The following is an 18,122-nucleotide window of genomic DNA, read 5'->3' as shown; positions in this document are numbered from 1 at the left end:
GATGCCACACACCATAATTTCCCTGCCACATGATGCAAACATGCCGCCATGCCCATTACACGTGATGCCACACACCTTAATGCCCATATCACAGGATGCCACACACTGTAATGTCCATTACACATGATGCCACACACCATAGTGCCCATTACACGTGATGCTACAAACGGTAATGCCCCTTACACATGATGTCACACCGCAATGATGCTGCCACTGTTATGTCCAATACACATGATGCTGCACACCGTAACGCCAACTACACATTATGCTACACGTAATGCCCCTATATAATGCCATTAGTAGTGCCCCTTAAGCAATGCCCCAAAAGTGCCACTTACATTTGAAATGAGGGCCAACTCAGCCTTCCCTGCTGCTTCAGTGAGTGAGGAGAGGGGATCAGCTACTACAATGGGGAGAGGAGGAGAACTGCAGCGTCCACCTGTGGCCAGAGCAGAGGATGGACCAACCTTTGTAAAACCCTTAGGGGATTATTTACTAAAATGGGAGTTCTATTGAAGATGGGATGTTGCTATGGGAAACCAATCAGCTTCTACTTCTTATTAATTTAGCACCTTCTAGAATATAATAGATATAATCTGATTGGTTGCCCATAGCAACATCATATCTTCAACAGAACTCCCTTCTTAGCAAATAAATGCATTTCAGTCACTGTCTTCCCTCGCACATATGCATTGCATACGCTACGCATGCGCAGTCATTTCAAAATCGCTCGATTTGCGATTTATGCACTAAAAACAGAATACACACCAAAACCCTAACCAAGTAGATGGTATCAAAGGAGATTTTTATTTTTAAATAATGGGTACTTGTGTATTATCACGGCGCCACCGATATGTGATCGCGCGATTTTTCATCGCATCGCATGCCATACACCCGATGCACTGCGATGCGATGCGATTTTAGCCCCTATGCGATGATAAATTGTATAAGTACCCTAATGGGAAAGAAGGTGGGTGGAGCGCTATGAGCAATAATGGGTTAACGATGTAATTATAACATGAAAAATTTATTTTTTATGAAAAGTTAAATTGTGCTATGCACTTAGTTGGTATATAATAATATTCTTGGAAACAACATATTGCACAGTAAGAAAATAAATACAGAAATACATTAAAATGAAAAAATGTACATTGATATGAAAATAAAAAATTGTAAAACAAAAGGGTCTGATACTTATGGTCAGAAGTCCCGTTTATCCCGGGATGGGGAGACGCAAATGGAGTTGGAGTAATCCTGGGATTATGCCTCAAGTTGTAGAGTATTGTGGGAGTCCATGTAACCTTGCTGGATTGAAGTTTTCACGCTGGAGGATGTTGTTATAGCCCCTGGTGGAGTGTGGGGAGTCCTCAACGATGATGCGGAATTGGTAATCCTGATTATGCAGGTAGTGGTTCCCAAATTGGTGGTGTAGCAAATGAGGCCCAGGTATTGCAAAATTGTAGTATTCAGTCTCCAAATGACTGTATTGCAAACAGATAGTGGGAGGGGGGATCAGACCATAGATGCCCAGTAAAATCAGCAGGTGCTCCCTGACATGTTTCGCCGTCCAACTGACAGCTTTTTCAAAGGAAAAAAGCTGTCAGTTGGACGGCGAAACATGTCAGGGAGCACCTGCTGATTTTACTGGGCATCTATGGTCTGATCCCCCCTCCCACTATCTGTTTGCAATACAGTCATTTGGAGACTGAATACTACAATTTTGCAATACCTGGGCCTCATTTGCTACACCACCAATTTGGGAACCACTACCTGCATAATCAGGATTACCAATTCCGCATCATCGTTGAGGACTCCCCACACTCCACCAGGGGCTATAACAACATCCTCCAGCGTGAAAACTTCAATCCAGCAAGGTTACATGGACTCCCACAATACTCTACAACTTGAGGCATAATCCCAGGATTACTCCAACTCCATTTGCGTCTCCCCATCCCGGGATAAACGGGACTTCTGACCATAAGTATCAGACCCTTTTGTTTTACAATTTTTTATTTTCATATCAATGTACATTTTTTCATTTTAATGTATTTCTGTATTTATTTTCTTACTGTGCAATATGTTGTTTCCAAGAATATTATTATATACCAACTAAGTGCATAGCACAATTTAACTTTTCATAAAAAATAAATTTTTCATGTTATAATTACATCGTTAACCCATTATTGCTCATAGCGCTCCACCCACCTTCTTTTCCATTTGCACACTATACCCGGGGTCTGACACCCCCAGTAGGAGCAGCTTGACAAACCATCCCTGTAGGCGCCCCTCAACTAGAGGCCATTTGGCCATTAGTTAAACCCCCTGTTTTCTCAGTACCCTAATGGGGGCTTACAATGTTAAATGCACCCCCACACCACCACCCAGTATAAACGTGAACCCGAAGCGCGGCGAGCGCAGCGAGCCCGCGAGGGGCGGCGGTACGCGTCCTCCGACCTTTTCATACCCCCATTATCCACGTCGGCGTGGAGTTGATTTTACAAAATGTGGCGAGCGTAGCGAGCCACCGAGCCTGAAGCGTGGCGAGGGGACGCGTATACCTGTGAATTTATGCGCGTCCCCTCGCGGGGCTCGCTGCGCTCGACACGCTTCGGGCTCGGTGGCTCGCTGCGCTAACCACACTTTATAGAATCAACTCCACGCCGACGTGGATTGTGGGGGTATGAAAAGTTCGGAGGACGCGTACCACCGCCCCTCGCGGGCTCGCTGCGCTCGCCACGCTTCGGGTTCACGTTTATACTGGGAGGTGGCGTGGGGGTGCATTTAACATTGTAAGCCCCCATTAGGGTGCTTATACAAGTTATAATCGCATCCCATCGCATTGTATGGCATTGTATGCGATATACAATGCCATACAATTTTAAAATTGTATGACATTGGGGAACATTGCGCGATATCGCATCGCATACCATCGCATGCCTTATGGTCTGCGATGCGATGGGCGCCGTGATACTACACAAGTACCAAATAATGTTTCTTAATTAAGCAGTCTACCTAATTATTAAAACCATTGTTTTGCTATTTCCGTAAAAAAAATTGGTCAGTTATGTGATTATACAAAAAAAATAAAAAATGCAAATAAAAATGACAAAACGGCACAAACTTTGGTATAACCATATCCCGTGAGGATCCACATGTATGCGTTATCGCTTATCGGTATTCCCTCATCTGTACGTGAGATTATTCCACAACTACGTTGTGCTAATGAATTTCCTAAGCTTTCTCTTCATGGCAAAAGAGCATGTAATCTGAAAAGAGGAAGGGGGGGGGGGGGGAGAGTAGGACGTATATAGAAATAATATTTATACCACGAGGAAGCAGAGCTGGTAAGCACGTTGACAGTCTAAAGAGGCTAATGGATTAAGATCCTGAGCATTACTCTCCGTCAGACAGTAAGCATTTTCAGGCATCATTAAATCTGGAATCATCATTGCCTTCCTCATAGCGTTTTAATAATTATTTGAAGTACAGAAGTCACAAATTTGTGCATTTCACATAATGACAAAATTGCATTTTAGTGATGTGATTATCTCCTACGCTGGAGTCTACAGCACAGATCTTATTTTTAAAAAAAAAGCTGTTTTGATACACGCGGAACGCACCTTTTATCCTATTGTGGCTATCTCACTTTAACCAGAAACTTTATTAGCTTCATTAATTATGCCACTGAATTACATTAGTGAGTCAGTGATTAGCCTTTGACAGGAGATATGATTTGGGCCAAGACTAGGATGGTTATTCACAGCGCAGAGAAATGTTGTATACATCCACTAAAGGGAGGCTGGGAGAATGGCAGAGACGGCATTCTCCTGCCTGTCCTCGGCTGAACTGCGTGGAGTCTGTGCTATACATTTTTTAACCACGTCTCTTATAGAGCGCGTGCTGTGCTTTTGTGCTTCATGTTTGAGGGATGGAGAGAGGAAGAAGACGGAGACAGCTGGGAAGAAATGTATTTGCTTCTTATTTTAGCCTCTAGCTTGGGTGCATACAGTAGTTGCAAATAAAGGATGGGAATGATTATTCGGCCTCAGATAAAATATAACATTTACCAGTGTATATATACTGTATATATACAGTGGGGCAAAAAAGTATTTGGACAGCCACCGATTGTGCAAGTTGACCCACTTAAAAAGATGAGAGAGGCCTGTAATTTCCATCACATTTACACTTCAACTGTGAGAGGCAGAATGTGGAAAATAACAGGAAATCACATTGTATGATATTGATTTGTTTGTATATTCTTGTGGAAAAGAAATATTTGGACAATCAAAAAGTTAAACTCAATACTATATAACCTCAGTTGGTAATTACAGAGGTCAAATGTTTCCTGTAGTTCTTGACCAGGTGTGCGCACTCTGTAGCAGGTATTTTGGCCCACTCTTCCATGCAGGTCTTCTCTAGATCTGTCATGTTTTGGGGCTGTCGCCGGGCAACACGGACTTTCAACTCCCTCCACAGATTTTCGATTGGGTTGAGGCCTGGAGACTGGCAAGGCCACTCCAGGACCCTGAAATGCTTCTTACGGAGCCACTCCTTAGTTGCCTGGGCGATGTGTTTGGTGTCATTGTCATGCTGGATGACCAGCCACGTTCCATCTTCAATGATCTTGTTGAGGGAAGGAGGTTTTTGCCCAAATTCTCATACATGGCCCCATTCATCCTCTCCTTAATACAGATCAGTCACCCCTTTGCAGAAAAGCAGCCCCAAAGCATGATGTTTCCACCCCCATGCTTCACAGTGGTTGTATATATATATATATATATATATATATATATATCTTGGATTAGGGATTAGGTCAGCACACACTTGTTTCTCCGGCAATTGCCTGGGGTCGCACATCAGTGGTACCTTATTCGGGCCACATAAACAGTCCAATTTAAAAAAAAATGGCACTCAATAGGGCTTCTGTATTCAATAGTTTCAACTGAATTTTTATTCCATGTATAAGATTCACATATATATATATATATATATATATATATATATATATATATATACACAACACAATTGTGGTGTGGTGCCTAAATGTCCATACAGTGAGTGATCCGCTGTCGAGTGAAGCAAGACGAGACGATAAGTCCAATTTCTTATTTTATTGTAGTAGATCTTGTTGTCACAGATAACATATGTACATGAGCCCCAACGCGTTTCGTCTATAACGACTTCATCAGGGGAACATAGCAATATATCTACAAATGCAAATATCTGGTTTTAATACACTTATGACAATTGATACATAAAAACTTATACAGAATTGTAAAAATACAGGCTTCACTAAAGACCCATTGGAAAAGCGGAAACACTTTTTTAAAACCGATACTGGAAAAGAAGGATTTGACCAAATCCAGAAATGAGTGGAAAGAACAGAAAAGGGTGGTGGTGAAACTTTTATTGCAAAACAGAACCATTGTGTAAGAGAAAAGAGAAAAGAAGGAGATATGCCCTCTATATATGCCATCTCCATCAAGTTATCATAAAATCTAACAATACCCCCCACACCCCCTTTATTATATACACATGGACACGTTCCCATAAAAGGAACCTTTTTCCTGCACCCCTTTTCTCTCCTTCTTCCATGTGGCTAGTATCTTGTTTTTTATTGTTTGAACCCTCCACTGTCCCATCTCCATCCTCATATGGCCAACCCCCCTTATTGATGTTACATCACCCCCAGGGAGCTGCTCCCAGTGATGATTAGTCCCCCCTCCCCCACCCCCCATCCCCTGCTACATCTGATCTCTGCACATGCAATATAGTTGGCAGGAAGGGTGAAAATCACTGTCCCTTGGGGGCTGCAGCAGGAGAGGGACATCCGTTCTGCACTGTGTCCTCCATACCAGATGGGAGGACACAGCAGGGCAGCACAGACATATGGGAGACAACCTGGTCCTCCTGGGTGCAGTTGTATCCCACCTGCTTATGCCAGGCAAGTGGTTGAAGAATGTCTGATTAAACGGGCAATTCACAAAAATGTGCATTTTGATTATTACAGTTATTGTTTGTTAAATATCCTTGGAATAGTAGAATTCTGCCATGTCATTGATAGTTTGTCATTGTTGGTATCGAAGGCTGATATTTCTATGACCTCAACCACAAATAATACATAAAGCATTCATATTTTATTAATGTAATAAATATTTTGGGTACTTATGTAATATCTGGGCTCCCGTTTTTCTTATGAGACCGCTTCCCCTTGCGGGGCTCGCTGCGCTCGCCACGCTTCGGGCACGGTGGCTCGCTGTGCTCGCCACACTATATAAAATCAACTCCATGCGTAGTTGGATAGTAGGGGTATGAAAAAATGGGGTTCATTTAACATGGGAGCCCAGATAATACATAAGTACCATATTTTGTATATCTAAAAATATGTTCAAGTGATAATGCAAATATGCAACATCTTAGATGTTGCAATAAATCATCTCAAAATCCTATATAAAATGCCAAATCCAGGGGGAGATATATCAAGCCTTAGGGCAGGACGTTCTAGTGATAAAATTGAATTTAAAAAAAACATTTTGTTTTCTTTTACGCATTTTCTGTGTTTACTAAGTCCCAAACTCAGGGTTTCAGTGCAGAGGGTACCGCTACTTACAGATGGTATTACCCTATAGCTACCTATGAGCTTTGTTCCGCATCGGATCCCTCCGAGAATCCCCCACTGCCACTGCATCCTTCTGCGCTCATAAGCAGCGATTGTTACATGCTGTCCTTATAGATATAGAGCAGGCATGTCCAACCGTGGCCCTCCAGCTGTTGTTAAACTACAGGTCCCATCATGTCTTGCCACAGTTTTGCTATTAGAGAATGCTAAAACTATTGCAAAGCATGCTGGGATGTGTAGTTTCACAACAGCTGGAGGGCCAATGTTGGACATGCCTGATATGGAGTGTGGGGGAGTTAATCAGCTTCTGTCATTTATCTAGCACAGTATATGGAATGATATAAACTGATTGGGTGCTATGGGCAACGTCTCTACTTTATCTCTCTCCAAAGTTTGAAACCTCTACTCTACCTCTACCTCAATGCATTATTGATGTATAGTATAATAATAGTGTATTCATGTATGGAAAAGAGATGCTACACTAGTACACTAGGATGCATTATGCAGCTGCATGACTCTGGCACAGATTGGGCCTGATTCAGATGCGATCGCTACTTCGGTCATATCGCAACTTTCATTTTCGGCACTGAAAATGATCATTGCTGCATTGGCATTTCTTCTGCTGAGGGATCCAAGTTAAACATGCAGGACCAGAAGAGCCTAATTTTAACAAAAGTGTATGTTCTACATTATGCATACCCTTGGCATAAAGGGCCTAATTCAGACCTGATCAGTAGGCTGCATATGTTCGTTCCCCAGCGCACAGGTAAATTCCGCCCGCCGCTCAGCCAAACACCCCCCCCCCCCCCGAGCAAATCACCACACTAGGATGCGAGGGGGGTGTGTATGATAACACATCCCCTCGCATGCATCCACAGGTGAAAAATAATTCGATGGTCGCTCAACATCGAAAGATTTTTCCTCCGTTCCATATTGAAAAGTCAGCCTGGACTGACTTTTCATTTCAACGCTGTCCTCCTTCGTGGCGGACGCTGACGTCATGTGACATCAGCATCCCATTGGCAACGCTGGCCGTTCCCCTGCTTTCTGCTCAAACTTGCGACCCGTGCCAAAGTTATTGTACTGTATCTCATTATGGTATGTAAATAGTAATAAATAATAATAATAATAATAATAATAATAAATATCGGAAATCCAGAATACTTCTGATCCCAAGCATTTCAGACTCAACCCGTATACAGAAATATGTAATTTAAAGTTAAACATTCTCCTATGCACTTTCTGAACTGATCCTGTTTTCATGAAAAATGCTGCCTATCCATTTACTAGATAACCGGGATTTCATAGAACCAATGACATCAGTAATATAGTGCATGACATCATTTTTAGAAATATAAACGACAATAAATAACCAAAAACAACAATAAATAATGCTCTGTAATATATAATTATTCCTAATACGTTGTTCTTTATTGCAGTGTTTACGGCTGTCCTTTGGCCAAGAAAAGGAAAACCCAAGATAATAAGCCTTTAGAGCCATCACCTAAAAGAAAACCGTACTCCTCGAAAACAGACAACTCCTCGGTAGACGAGTGCTATGAAACAGATGGGACAGAGGAAATGGACGAGAAGGAGGAGGAAGAAGAGTACTCTGATGACAATGAAGACCAGGAGGATGAGGAAGATGAAGAAATAGATAGGGATGATGAAGAGGAAATTGAGGAAGATGAAGAGGAATATGAAGAGGAAGGAGAGGAAATTGAAGATGATGATGAAGAAGATGATGATGAAGATGATGAAGGTAACCATCAAATGTTTGTAGGGTTACAATTATTATTGGGTTAAATATTTTGAAATGACGCCTGCTTAGACCGGTGTTTATGAAACTTTAAGATGGGACAATCAGAAATAGGTTTAAATCTCAATGTGACCATTTTCCCTGTGACGTGAATTTACTACACACTCATAACTAGAGATGCGCGGGTTCAGTTTTACTCGGATTTACTCGCTTATTGGCAATCCAAAACATGTGACAGCCGAAAGCCAATAAGATCTGGATTTGACAAAATTATTAAATCCGCATAAACCGAACCCGCGCATCTCTGCTCATAACACTACAAATGGCAAATAATACAACTATGATCAATATTATTTTGCCAATGCAATTAGATAATAGGAAAAGATGTATGATATTGGCAGACATTCCGTTCCAGTGTTGATCCATAGACAAGCACACATGATTTGCATGGCCCACTATAGAGGGGGAGACCTCTCACGGATTATCACAGTATGTGAATGGATGAGTTACTGCACATGACTTTCTAATAACGTGACCCTTCTTTACTGTTAAATTATTGATAGTTGAAGACCACAGTACTCCACTAGCTGTGACAGCATAGACAAGCATCATATTCCCAACTTCATGTGAATATTGTGGAGCAGCAGCTGATTTCTTCTTCTCAATTTCAGCGGACAGAAAAAAAAATAGAAATTTTTTATGTTTTTTTCATTTTATAGATAGATCATGAAATAAATAGCTCAGTTCTTATGTTTTAACTTTTAGCAAAAGAAACATCATATTTATACCTAATATTCATGGTTTTGTGAACCTCCTTTATTTTTGGAGTGCCATGAATAGGTTGCATGTCTTTTACATAAGATCGGTTATATTGACGACATCTACAGAGATGTGGTTAGCTCAGTGGTTCCCAAACTTTTTGAAATTACGTCACCCTAGAGCATGGGTCCTCAAACTGCGGCCCTCCAGAGGTTGTGAAACTACAAATCCCAGCATACCTTGCCACAGTTTTGCTATAAGGGAGTGTTAAAACTGTGGCAAGGCATGTTGGGATTTGTAGTTTCACAACATCTGGAGGGCCGCAGTTTGAGGACCCATGCCCTAGAGCATCAGATTTTTTTTCACGGCGCCCCTAGTCCAAAAGTTTCGTATTCTGTCAAATTGTTTTGTATGTCATACATGGGTGTATTTATGGGTGAGGGACAGGATTAGCTTCTGTTTGTCAACATATTATATTATTGGTAGCCCACCAGCAATTTTTTGCCTTTTAAAATGACCATAAATAATTTCAATTGCCTCTAGACCACTAATCCAAGGCACCCCTGCAAGTGTCCCAAGGCACCCCAGGGAGCCTAGGCACACAGTTTGGGAACCACTGGGTTAGCTGATACCTTTATTCCTGATATGCGGACCAGTACATGGAACGTGAAGAGGTCAACAAATGTCATGTGCACAGCTGTATACAATCCACGCTGCCCTAATTTGTTAATTCTATAGGTCAACTTTTGGCATAGTTTTACAAAGTAAATTTAGAGCTGTTTGTTCCTGTTTTCCAGATCATGATTTACGCTTATCTATTTACTATTTACATCATTTTTCTTAAGATTTTAAGTTCAGTTACTTATGTAGCATTTGTTTTTAAATAGAAGAATATTTGTTTTACTAGAATATGAATGAACCTTAATTGTGAGGTCCTCTCCTAGGAGGTGTCTGCGATGAAGCTGGTTATGTAACAGGTGTCTGGAGCCCCAACAGAAGCTCTATCTGCTGTGGAGCTTCCTTTGGCTCTTGTGAGTGTCTCACAGAAATTAGCAGTCACAGGCTCACTTGACCCCCCCCCCCACCTAGTCTCGGCCCCCCAAGAACAGACAGAAACTTATGCAGCAGTTACTTTCTAAAGATCCCTGAACCCAGCCGGTTGCTGTCTCTCTTGTGATTGGGCATCTTCGGTGAATACGAAAGTAACATGCTGTCAGAACACATGCGCATCAGTCACCCCAATATATAACAGTTTATAGGGTGTGCAGCTTCAGATACACCCCATTGGGACCTCCTTGATCATTTGCAAACATTTCTTTAGACAATTTTACTTTCCTTCATTCATATTTTGCCTTAATTGTTAGTGGTGGACTTTTGGCTTGATTTCAGTAGCAGACAAGATGTGTCAGTTTTCTATTTACCATTATCTAGGACAATTCCCTATCGTCAGACTCAATGCACTTCTGACTTTCCCCATTACAAAGTCTAGAGTGTGTAACAGATTGACGTTTGATTCAGAGTGGCACTGATTTCACCAGGTCAATTCTTATTTATGTTACTCATTGTGATAGTGTGCTTTATGTGTTTTATAGCTTAGCTTCAGAAGGTGGATAAACAGGGGTCACTAATTCTAATGTCTTGAAGAATTACAGTGGGTTATAATGGCACTTTGTTGCAAGAAATTACACTCCAAAATAAAAGTTTGTCTGCTAAATAACCCTGAGTGCAGATTTAATAGAAACAAATCACAGCCACAAATTAATCAATAAAAAGAAAAAACGTGGGGCGCTGAAAGGTACACAAGTAATGATACAATTAATTAAAAAACACACAAAAAAACACCATAAAAACAGTACATAAATGCACAATAATATACGCACAATGGGCCCAATGTTTAGATAAATTCTAAATTCTTTTTATTTCTTGTGTTTGTGGAGGCTAGCAATCCTCCTACGTGGTGGCTGCAGGGTAACAAGGTACACCACTGTAGCCTCTAGCGCCAAAGGCAAATAATCAATGTTGTGCTTTTTAAACAGATAACAAACAGATCAAACAGATAATAGAGATATAAGTGATTGTGCTCCACAGTTATCAACAGTCACAATTGTCTTGTCCCAGAAGAGAACCACAAATAAGTCCTTTATACAGTAAACAGTATAGGTGTTGTCTCCGTTCCAGCAAGTAACCAATATGTATTTGTAAGCACCAAGGAATATTTGTGACATCAGTTATCCATGGAATTTCCGCACAAAATCTAATATGCAACTAAATTGGACTGCAGCGACCTTAATATGTAATACAATTAAAGGGACAAGAAATGACCAAGATCATACAAACGTAAACAAGAATATCCACGTTAACGATATCATTCAGTGACATCATCGGGACCTCGGCTGAACAGGCAGTCAATATTGTCAAATGTGACTGCATGTTTAGGCCATAGAGGTTATCATTATCCGAGGGAGTACACTTCGTTAACAATCTAGTGGGTATACACTGAATGATATGCATGATGATATTGTTAACAATATCATTAGCATGCATATCATTAACACAAATCATACAGTGTGTTCCCACCTTTCCAAATGTCCTACTTTGAGCCTATGGGAGAGACATTCCACTCCTGGAGATTCTGTAGATAAAGTGGAGTTGACCAAAGCCACCGATTGACTTCTAACTCATTCATAGACTGCACTAAAACATGACTGTTTGAAACTGATTGGTTATCCCTCTCCAAGGCAGTGGTGTATCTATAATGGGTGCAGTGTGCACGATGCACACGGGTCCCTGAGTCCCAGGGGGCCACATCGTACAGGAGTCCTGCCGCAGGAGCTCTGCCAAAATCAATGGAAACATTTTTGCGGAGGCCATTTTTCTGGTGATCTGAGCATACACAGTGGAGTCTGACTGCTCTAGTGCTCAGACGCTACAGTGCAGCGGAGGTTCGCGCATGTGCAGTAGGGGTCTGAATACTATAGAGTGCAGGCCGCAGGGTGATGGAGCACATGGGTGTGGTACAGGGGTCTGACAGTCGGGATCCCGACAGTCATTAGCCCGACGTCGGGATCCCGACTGTCCGGACTCAGACAGCATGGTGAGCGCAACTAAGCCCCTTGCGGGCACAGTGGCTCACTACGCTTGCCACCAATTCTATTCTCCCTCTATGAGGATAGTGGACTCCCACAAGGGAAAATAGCACTTGGCCGTCGGGAACCCGGTTGTCGATGTTTTGACAGTGGGGATCCCGACGTCGGGTAAATGCCTGTCGGGATCCCAGCACCTGGAGCACGTCGGTGTGATAGAACACAGGTCACAGGGTGAAAGAGTGCGTTGTGTGATAGAGTGCAGGCTTCAGGGTGAGGGAGCGTGTCAGTGTGATAGAGCGCAGGCCGCAGGGTGAGGAAGTGGAATGCTGTGATAGAGCGTAGGCTGCAGTGTGAGGGAGTCTGTCAGTTTCATGTTCCAGCATGAGAGGGGGTTGATAGCATTTGATATGGTGGGGGGCCCCAGAGATAAAAGTATATGGGGCCCCACAGTTTCTGTTGCCGGCCCTGGATCCAACATGTAGATGTTACCCGACACTGACAAATATTCAGGATCTCACAACCTCAGGTACTCATTTACCCACAAAGCTCCTTTTTGTGACAACAGGACACATCAACCAGGGAGCTCAGCTATATAACAAACGTATATTTAATCTTGTGTAACATCTAGTTGAGCAAACACTAAACACTCAGGCTATCACAACCGTGTCCCCTGCACAATAATTTACACAGACTGTCATTTTTACAGCTGTCCCAGGCTGCACTGCAGTCAAGTAGTATTAGTACACTAGGAGCAGTATTGCCATCTAGTGGCTATTGCATGTATTGCATCTGCACATGACTGCATTCCAGAGACAGAAATTTTATATAATAAATCTACAATGCTTGTCTTTAGCTGGACATGAGCAGCAGAAGTGGGGGCGCAAACCTCAGCACAACACCAAATCAACTTTAATGATGAAAGAGATAAGCTAACAGTGAAGGAAGAGGAGAACCCTTGAACCATCTGTCACTGAGTTCTATACACTAGACATATATATATGACTAGGTGATTCATCGCGCCCTACGGGCGCTCTTCACACCGTCGTAAGGGGCTGCGCCCCCTTAATTTGTGAACGTTTGTATATGAGAAATATGGTTAGAATTGTATGAAAGATGCCCTGTATTGCAACTTAGGTGTCCGCGAATCGCGGGAGGGAGGGTGCCGCGAATTGCAGGAGGGGGGGTCGTGGGGGGTGCCGCGAATTGCAGGAGGGGGGGTTGTGGGGGGGTGGATGCTGCGAATCGCGGGAGGGGAGGGATTGCAGAGAATCACGGGAGGGGGGTCGCGGGGTGGGTTGCCGCAAATCGCGGGAGGGGGGTTGCGGGGGCGGGGGTTGCGGCGAATCATGGTAGGGGGGGTCGCGGGGGGTGTGCCGTGAATCACGGGAGGGGGGGCTCACGGGGTGGGGTGCCGAGAATCGCGGGGGTGTGTGTGTGTGCCGTGAATCGCGGGAGTGGGGGTTGCGGGGGGGGGGTGGGGGGGGGGTGTGACGCGAATCGCCACAAGAAAAAATCAACACAGAAAGGTCAACACATGTAAATGTTGACATAAGTGTGGCACTTCATTGGTGTCCATGTCGACACATGAGAATGAATATGAAAACATTCAAAAAATGAAAAAAAAAACTTCAAAAACTCATGTCAACCTTTTTCATTGTCGACCATAGCCATGTCAGTGTTTTCCATGTGCAATTTAATTCTGGAGCTGCCGCGAATCGCGGGGGGGTGCCGCGAATTGCGGGAGGGGGGGGCGCGGGGGTGGGTGCCGCGAATCGCGGGAGGGGGGGTTACGGAGCGGGGGTTGCGGCGAATCATGGGAGGGGGGGTCGCGGGGGTGTGCCGTGAATCACGGGAGGGGGGGTCACGGGGTGGGGTGCCGAGAATCGCGGGGGAGGTGTGTGTGTGTGTGCCGTGAATCTCGCGGGAGTGGGGGTTGTGGGGGGGGGGGGGTGGGGGGGGTGTGAAGCAAATCGCCACAAGAAAAAAATCAACACAGAAAGGTCAACACATGTAAATGTTGACATAAGTGTGGCACTTCATTGGTGTCCATGTCGACACATGAGAATGAATATGAAAATATTCAAAAAATGACAAAAAAACTTCAAAAACTCATGTCAACCTTTTTCATTGTCGACCATAGCCATGTCAGTGTTTTCCATGTGCAATTTAATTCTGGAGCTGCCGCGAATCACGGGGGGGGGTGCCGCGAATTGTGGGAGGGGGGGTCGCGGGGGTGGGTGCCGCGAATCGCGGGAGGGCGGGGTTCACAGGGGTTCCGGTGGGGGGTTGCCGCGAATTGAGGGAGGTGGGGGGTCACGGGGGGTGCCGCGAATCGCGGGAGGGGGGGTTGCGGGGGGGTGTGACGCGAATCGCCACAAGAAAAAATCAACACAGAAAGGTCAACACATGTAAATGTTGACATAAGTGTGCCACTTCATTGGTGTCCATGTCGACACATGACAATGAATATGAAAAAATTAAAAAAATTAAAAATAAATCTTCAAAAACTCATGTCAACCTTTTTCATTGTCGACCATAGCCATGTCAGTGTTTTGCATGTGCCATTTAATCCTGGGGCTGCTGCGAATTGCGGGGGGGGTGCCGCAAATCGCGGGAGGGGGGTCGCAGGGGGGGTGCCGCCAATCGTGCAAGGGGGGGTCGCGGGGGGGTTCTTTTTGCCGCGAATCGCGGGAGGGAGGTCGCGGGGGGGTGTTTTTTCCGCGAATCGGGGGGGGGGTCACGGGGGAGGGTTTGCCGCGATTCGCGGGAGGGGGGGGGTCGCGGGGTGGTGGTTATGCCGCGAATTGCGGGAGGGGTCGTGGGGGGGGTCTTTTTGCAGCGAATCGCGGGAGGGGGGGTCGCGGGGGTGTTTTTGCTGCGAATCGCGGTAGGGGGGGTCGTGGGGGAGCGGGTGTTTTTGCCGCGAATCGCGGGAGGGGGGGGGGGGCGCGGGGGGGGGAGGTTTTGCCGCAAATCGCGGGAGGGGGGCGCTCACCTGGTGGCTGTGGAGTAGCAGTGCTGGGCAACATGGGAAGGCAGTGGGTGTCTGGCACTGTCTGTGGGCTCACTGGGCTGGTTCTCTGTCACATACCTCCCAACATGACCCTCTCCAGGAGGGACACAATGCTCTGTTTCTAGACTTCCCCTTAATGTATGATTGCCATCACCTGTTTTAAACAGGTTAATTTCTCAGAAAGGTGTTCAGCACAGATGAAGGCAATCACACATTAAGAGGAAAGTCCAGGAACAGAGCGTTATAGACACAGACACCCACTTTGAGTGACAGATGTAGCCAAATATATAGGAGATTTCAATTTTATTTTAAGATGTGGCTATAAAGTGGTATCAATAAAATAATAAATTAACATAGAAATAAGTAAATACCTGGGACTGGAACCGACGTGTTATACAATAGTAGAGTAAATTGATGATATAGCTCAGTGGGTGGTGAGCCCAGGTGCAAAATATATAATTTGGGCCCCCCTCCGCCATCCCAACCAAAGTTCACAATATGCGACACGGCAGTGTGTGACAGGGGGAGGCAGAGGGTGACAGAGAAAAACAGTGGGTGACAGGAAGAGTCTTTACTTAGAGGCCCTGGTGCACTACACTGCGGCACCAATGGTAGTTCTGCCTCTGATCTACAGTAGCTACATGAGATCCTTTGAAAGTTACGGTACAATAAAGGTGGCTGTATATTTATATTTCATTGACGCTTCTCGTATACTAAAATTTCGAACATTTTCTTTTAAGTGTAATTTCCAACTTTCATTAACTCACCGCGTTGGCAGCAATATGTACCAGGCCACATGTACCACTTTGGTGTCATATCAACTGTCAAAATTTTGCAGAGCAGTGATATTTTCAAATATCATGTGTGGATTGTGAGGAGACGGTGACAGCTCTGCCTTCAGATTGACTCAGGAAATCTTCGCTCAGAGTAAAATCATCACTACAAAGAGCGGATAACTAATTGCCCAATGTCTGCACTTCTCATCGCAGTGCACGGAGATAGATGTCACAATATTCCACACCATGAGTTCATTTACAATTAAATGCAGTGTCAGGGAGTCAGGAGAGGACCCTTCAGTTATGCAGATTGTAGGTGCCTGCAACCGATACGTCTAAATTTCTTATGTCGGGTTAATGCACTGATATACGTTTCTTTGTATTGACATGTAATATATCAGTGATGCCGATGTAGGCCAAAATCAGACATACGTATAGTTTTTTGTAACACAAAAAACAAAATAATAATAAGTAAGAATGGATGAAAGGATTTTCTAACTGAATAATAGAAGACTGTTATGTCATTGCTCTAACACTACAAATATATGCCACAAATTTACATATGAGAGTATCGTATTGCTAAGTGTTTAAGCTTTACTGTTATATATTTATAATAATTGTCCTTAGATGGTCATTCTCAAAATTAGTTTCACTTTTCACTGTGCTATGGTTAGTATTACTGCCTCGCAGCGCTGAGGTCATGGGTTTGATACCCACCATGGCCCTAACTGTGCGGAGTTTGTATATTCTCCCCATGCTTGCGTGGGTTTTCTCCGGGTTCTCTGGTTTCCTCCCACAATTCAAAAATATACTGGTAGGTTAAATGTCTCCCAACAAAAATTAACCGTGGAATGAATGTGTGTGCATGTACATGTGGTAGGGAATATAGGGGGTTATCCTGGTTCACTCGCAAAGGCAAATTCACTCTCAGATGGACAAAACCATGGGCACTGCAGAGGGGGGCAGATGTAACATGTGCAGAGAGAGTCAGATTTGGGTGGGGTTTGTACTTCTATATTGCAGTGTACAAATAAAGCAGCCTGCATTTACCCTGCACAGAATAAAATAAAACCCAAATGTAACTTACTCTGCACATGTTACATCAGCCCCCTCTGCAGTGCACATGGTTTTGTCCATTAATTAGAGAGTGAATTTGCCTTTGCTAGTGAACCAGAATAACCCCCATATATTGTAAGGTCCAGTGGGACATGGACTGATCAACTGTTCTCTGTAAAGTGCTGCGGAATATAAATAACTGTTAAAAAAAAAAAATTGACCAGATGTCGATCTCAAAATATGTGCCGGATGTAATGTATTGCGATTCCGGCGGCCGTTCCCCTTTGAGAAACCTCTTAATTACATCCGGCTCCATATGTTGTAAGCAGGGCCATTGTAAAGGCTCCCATACATTAAAGTGATTACTCCAGTGGTGGGATTCAAATAAATTAACAACAGGTTTTATGTCCTAATGCCCATTGCGCATAAAGCTGCTCGCCGTAATGCCAATTACCCATAAGGCCACACACCGTAAACCCATTGTGTGCTACACACCGTGATGCCAGTTACACATTATGCCGCACACCATGATGCCCATTACATATTTGAAACGTAAGTGCCACTTACCTACAGGCACATTGCTAGAGGGGTTTTGCTTGATGCCAGGGGCTTCATGCTGGATGCCAAGGGGGCTTCATGCTCATTGCCAAGGGAAAATACATGCTGGTTGTCGAGGGGGAGTAATTTGCTCGTTGTCAAGGGGGAATACATACTGTTTGCCAAGGGGGGGTAAATTGCTCGTTGTCAAGGGGGAGTGAAATGCCGCCGCATCTTACTGCCGCGGATGCTCACAAGGTGCTGTGACAGCGAGGCAGAGAGCTGCGTGCTGCCCGGCTGTATACTGAAAGCAGGTCCGCGGCTATTTTTAATCCTCCCGCTGGACTGTGAGGCAATAGGAGCTCGCGGCCCGGCAGCCAATAATGAGCCACCACTGTTGCTCCTATTTGGCTGCCGGTCCAGCAGTAGCATTCAAAAAATAGCCGCGGATCTGCTTTGTGTACACAGCTGGGCAGCACGCAGGTCTCTGCCTGGCTGTCACAGCTGCTTAAAGTAA

The 18,122-nt window shown here is 44.2% G+C and overlaps 1 protein-coding gene across 15 annotated transcripts in view; it reads left to right on the top strand.

Moving 5' to 3' along the window:
* MYT1L (myelin transcription factor 1 like) overlaps window positions 1-18,122 on the top strand; it is a 461,092-nt gene that overhangs the window by 299,877 nt on the left and 143,093 nt on the right. For all 15 annotated transcript variants that reach the window (XM_083178476.1, XM_083178474.1, XM_083178472.1 and 12 more), the window contains one exon: window positions 8,059-8,381. In XM_083178476.1, the coding sequence (XP_083034602.1) occupies window positions 8,059-8,381 (323 nt within the window). The remainder of the gene's footprint in view (window positions 1-8,058; window positions 8,382-18,122) is intronic.

This window comes from Crinia signifera, chromosome 3 (genome assembly GCF_055691185.1).
Source record: "Crinia signifera chromosome 3, ASM5569118v1, whole genome shotgun sequence".
NCBI classification, from domain to species: Eukaryota; Metazoa; Chordata; class Amphibia; order Anura; family Myobatrachidae; genus Crinia; species Crinia signifera.
Note: the sequence above shows the minus strand (reverse complement) of the source record. Positions and strands in the feature narration are given on the sequence as shown.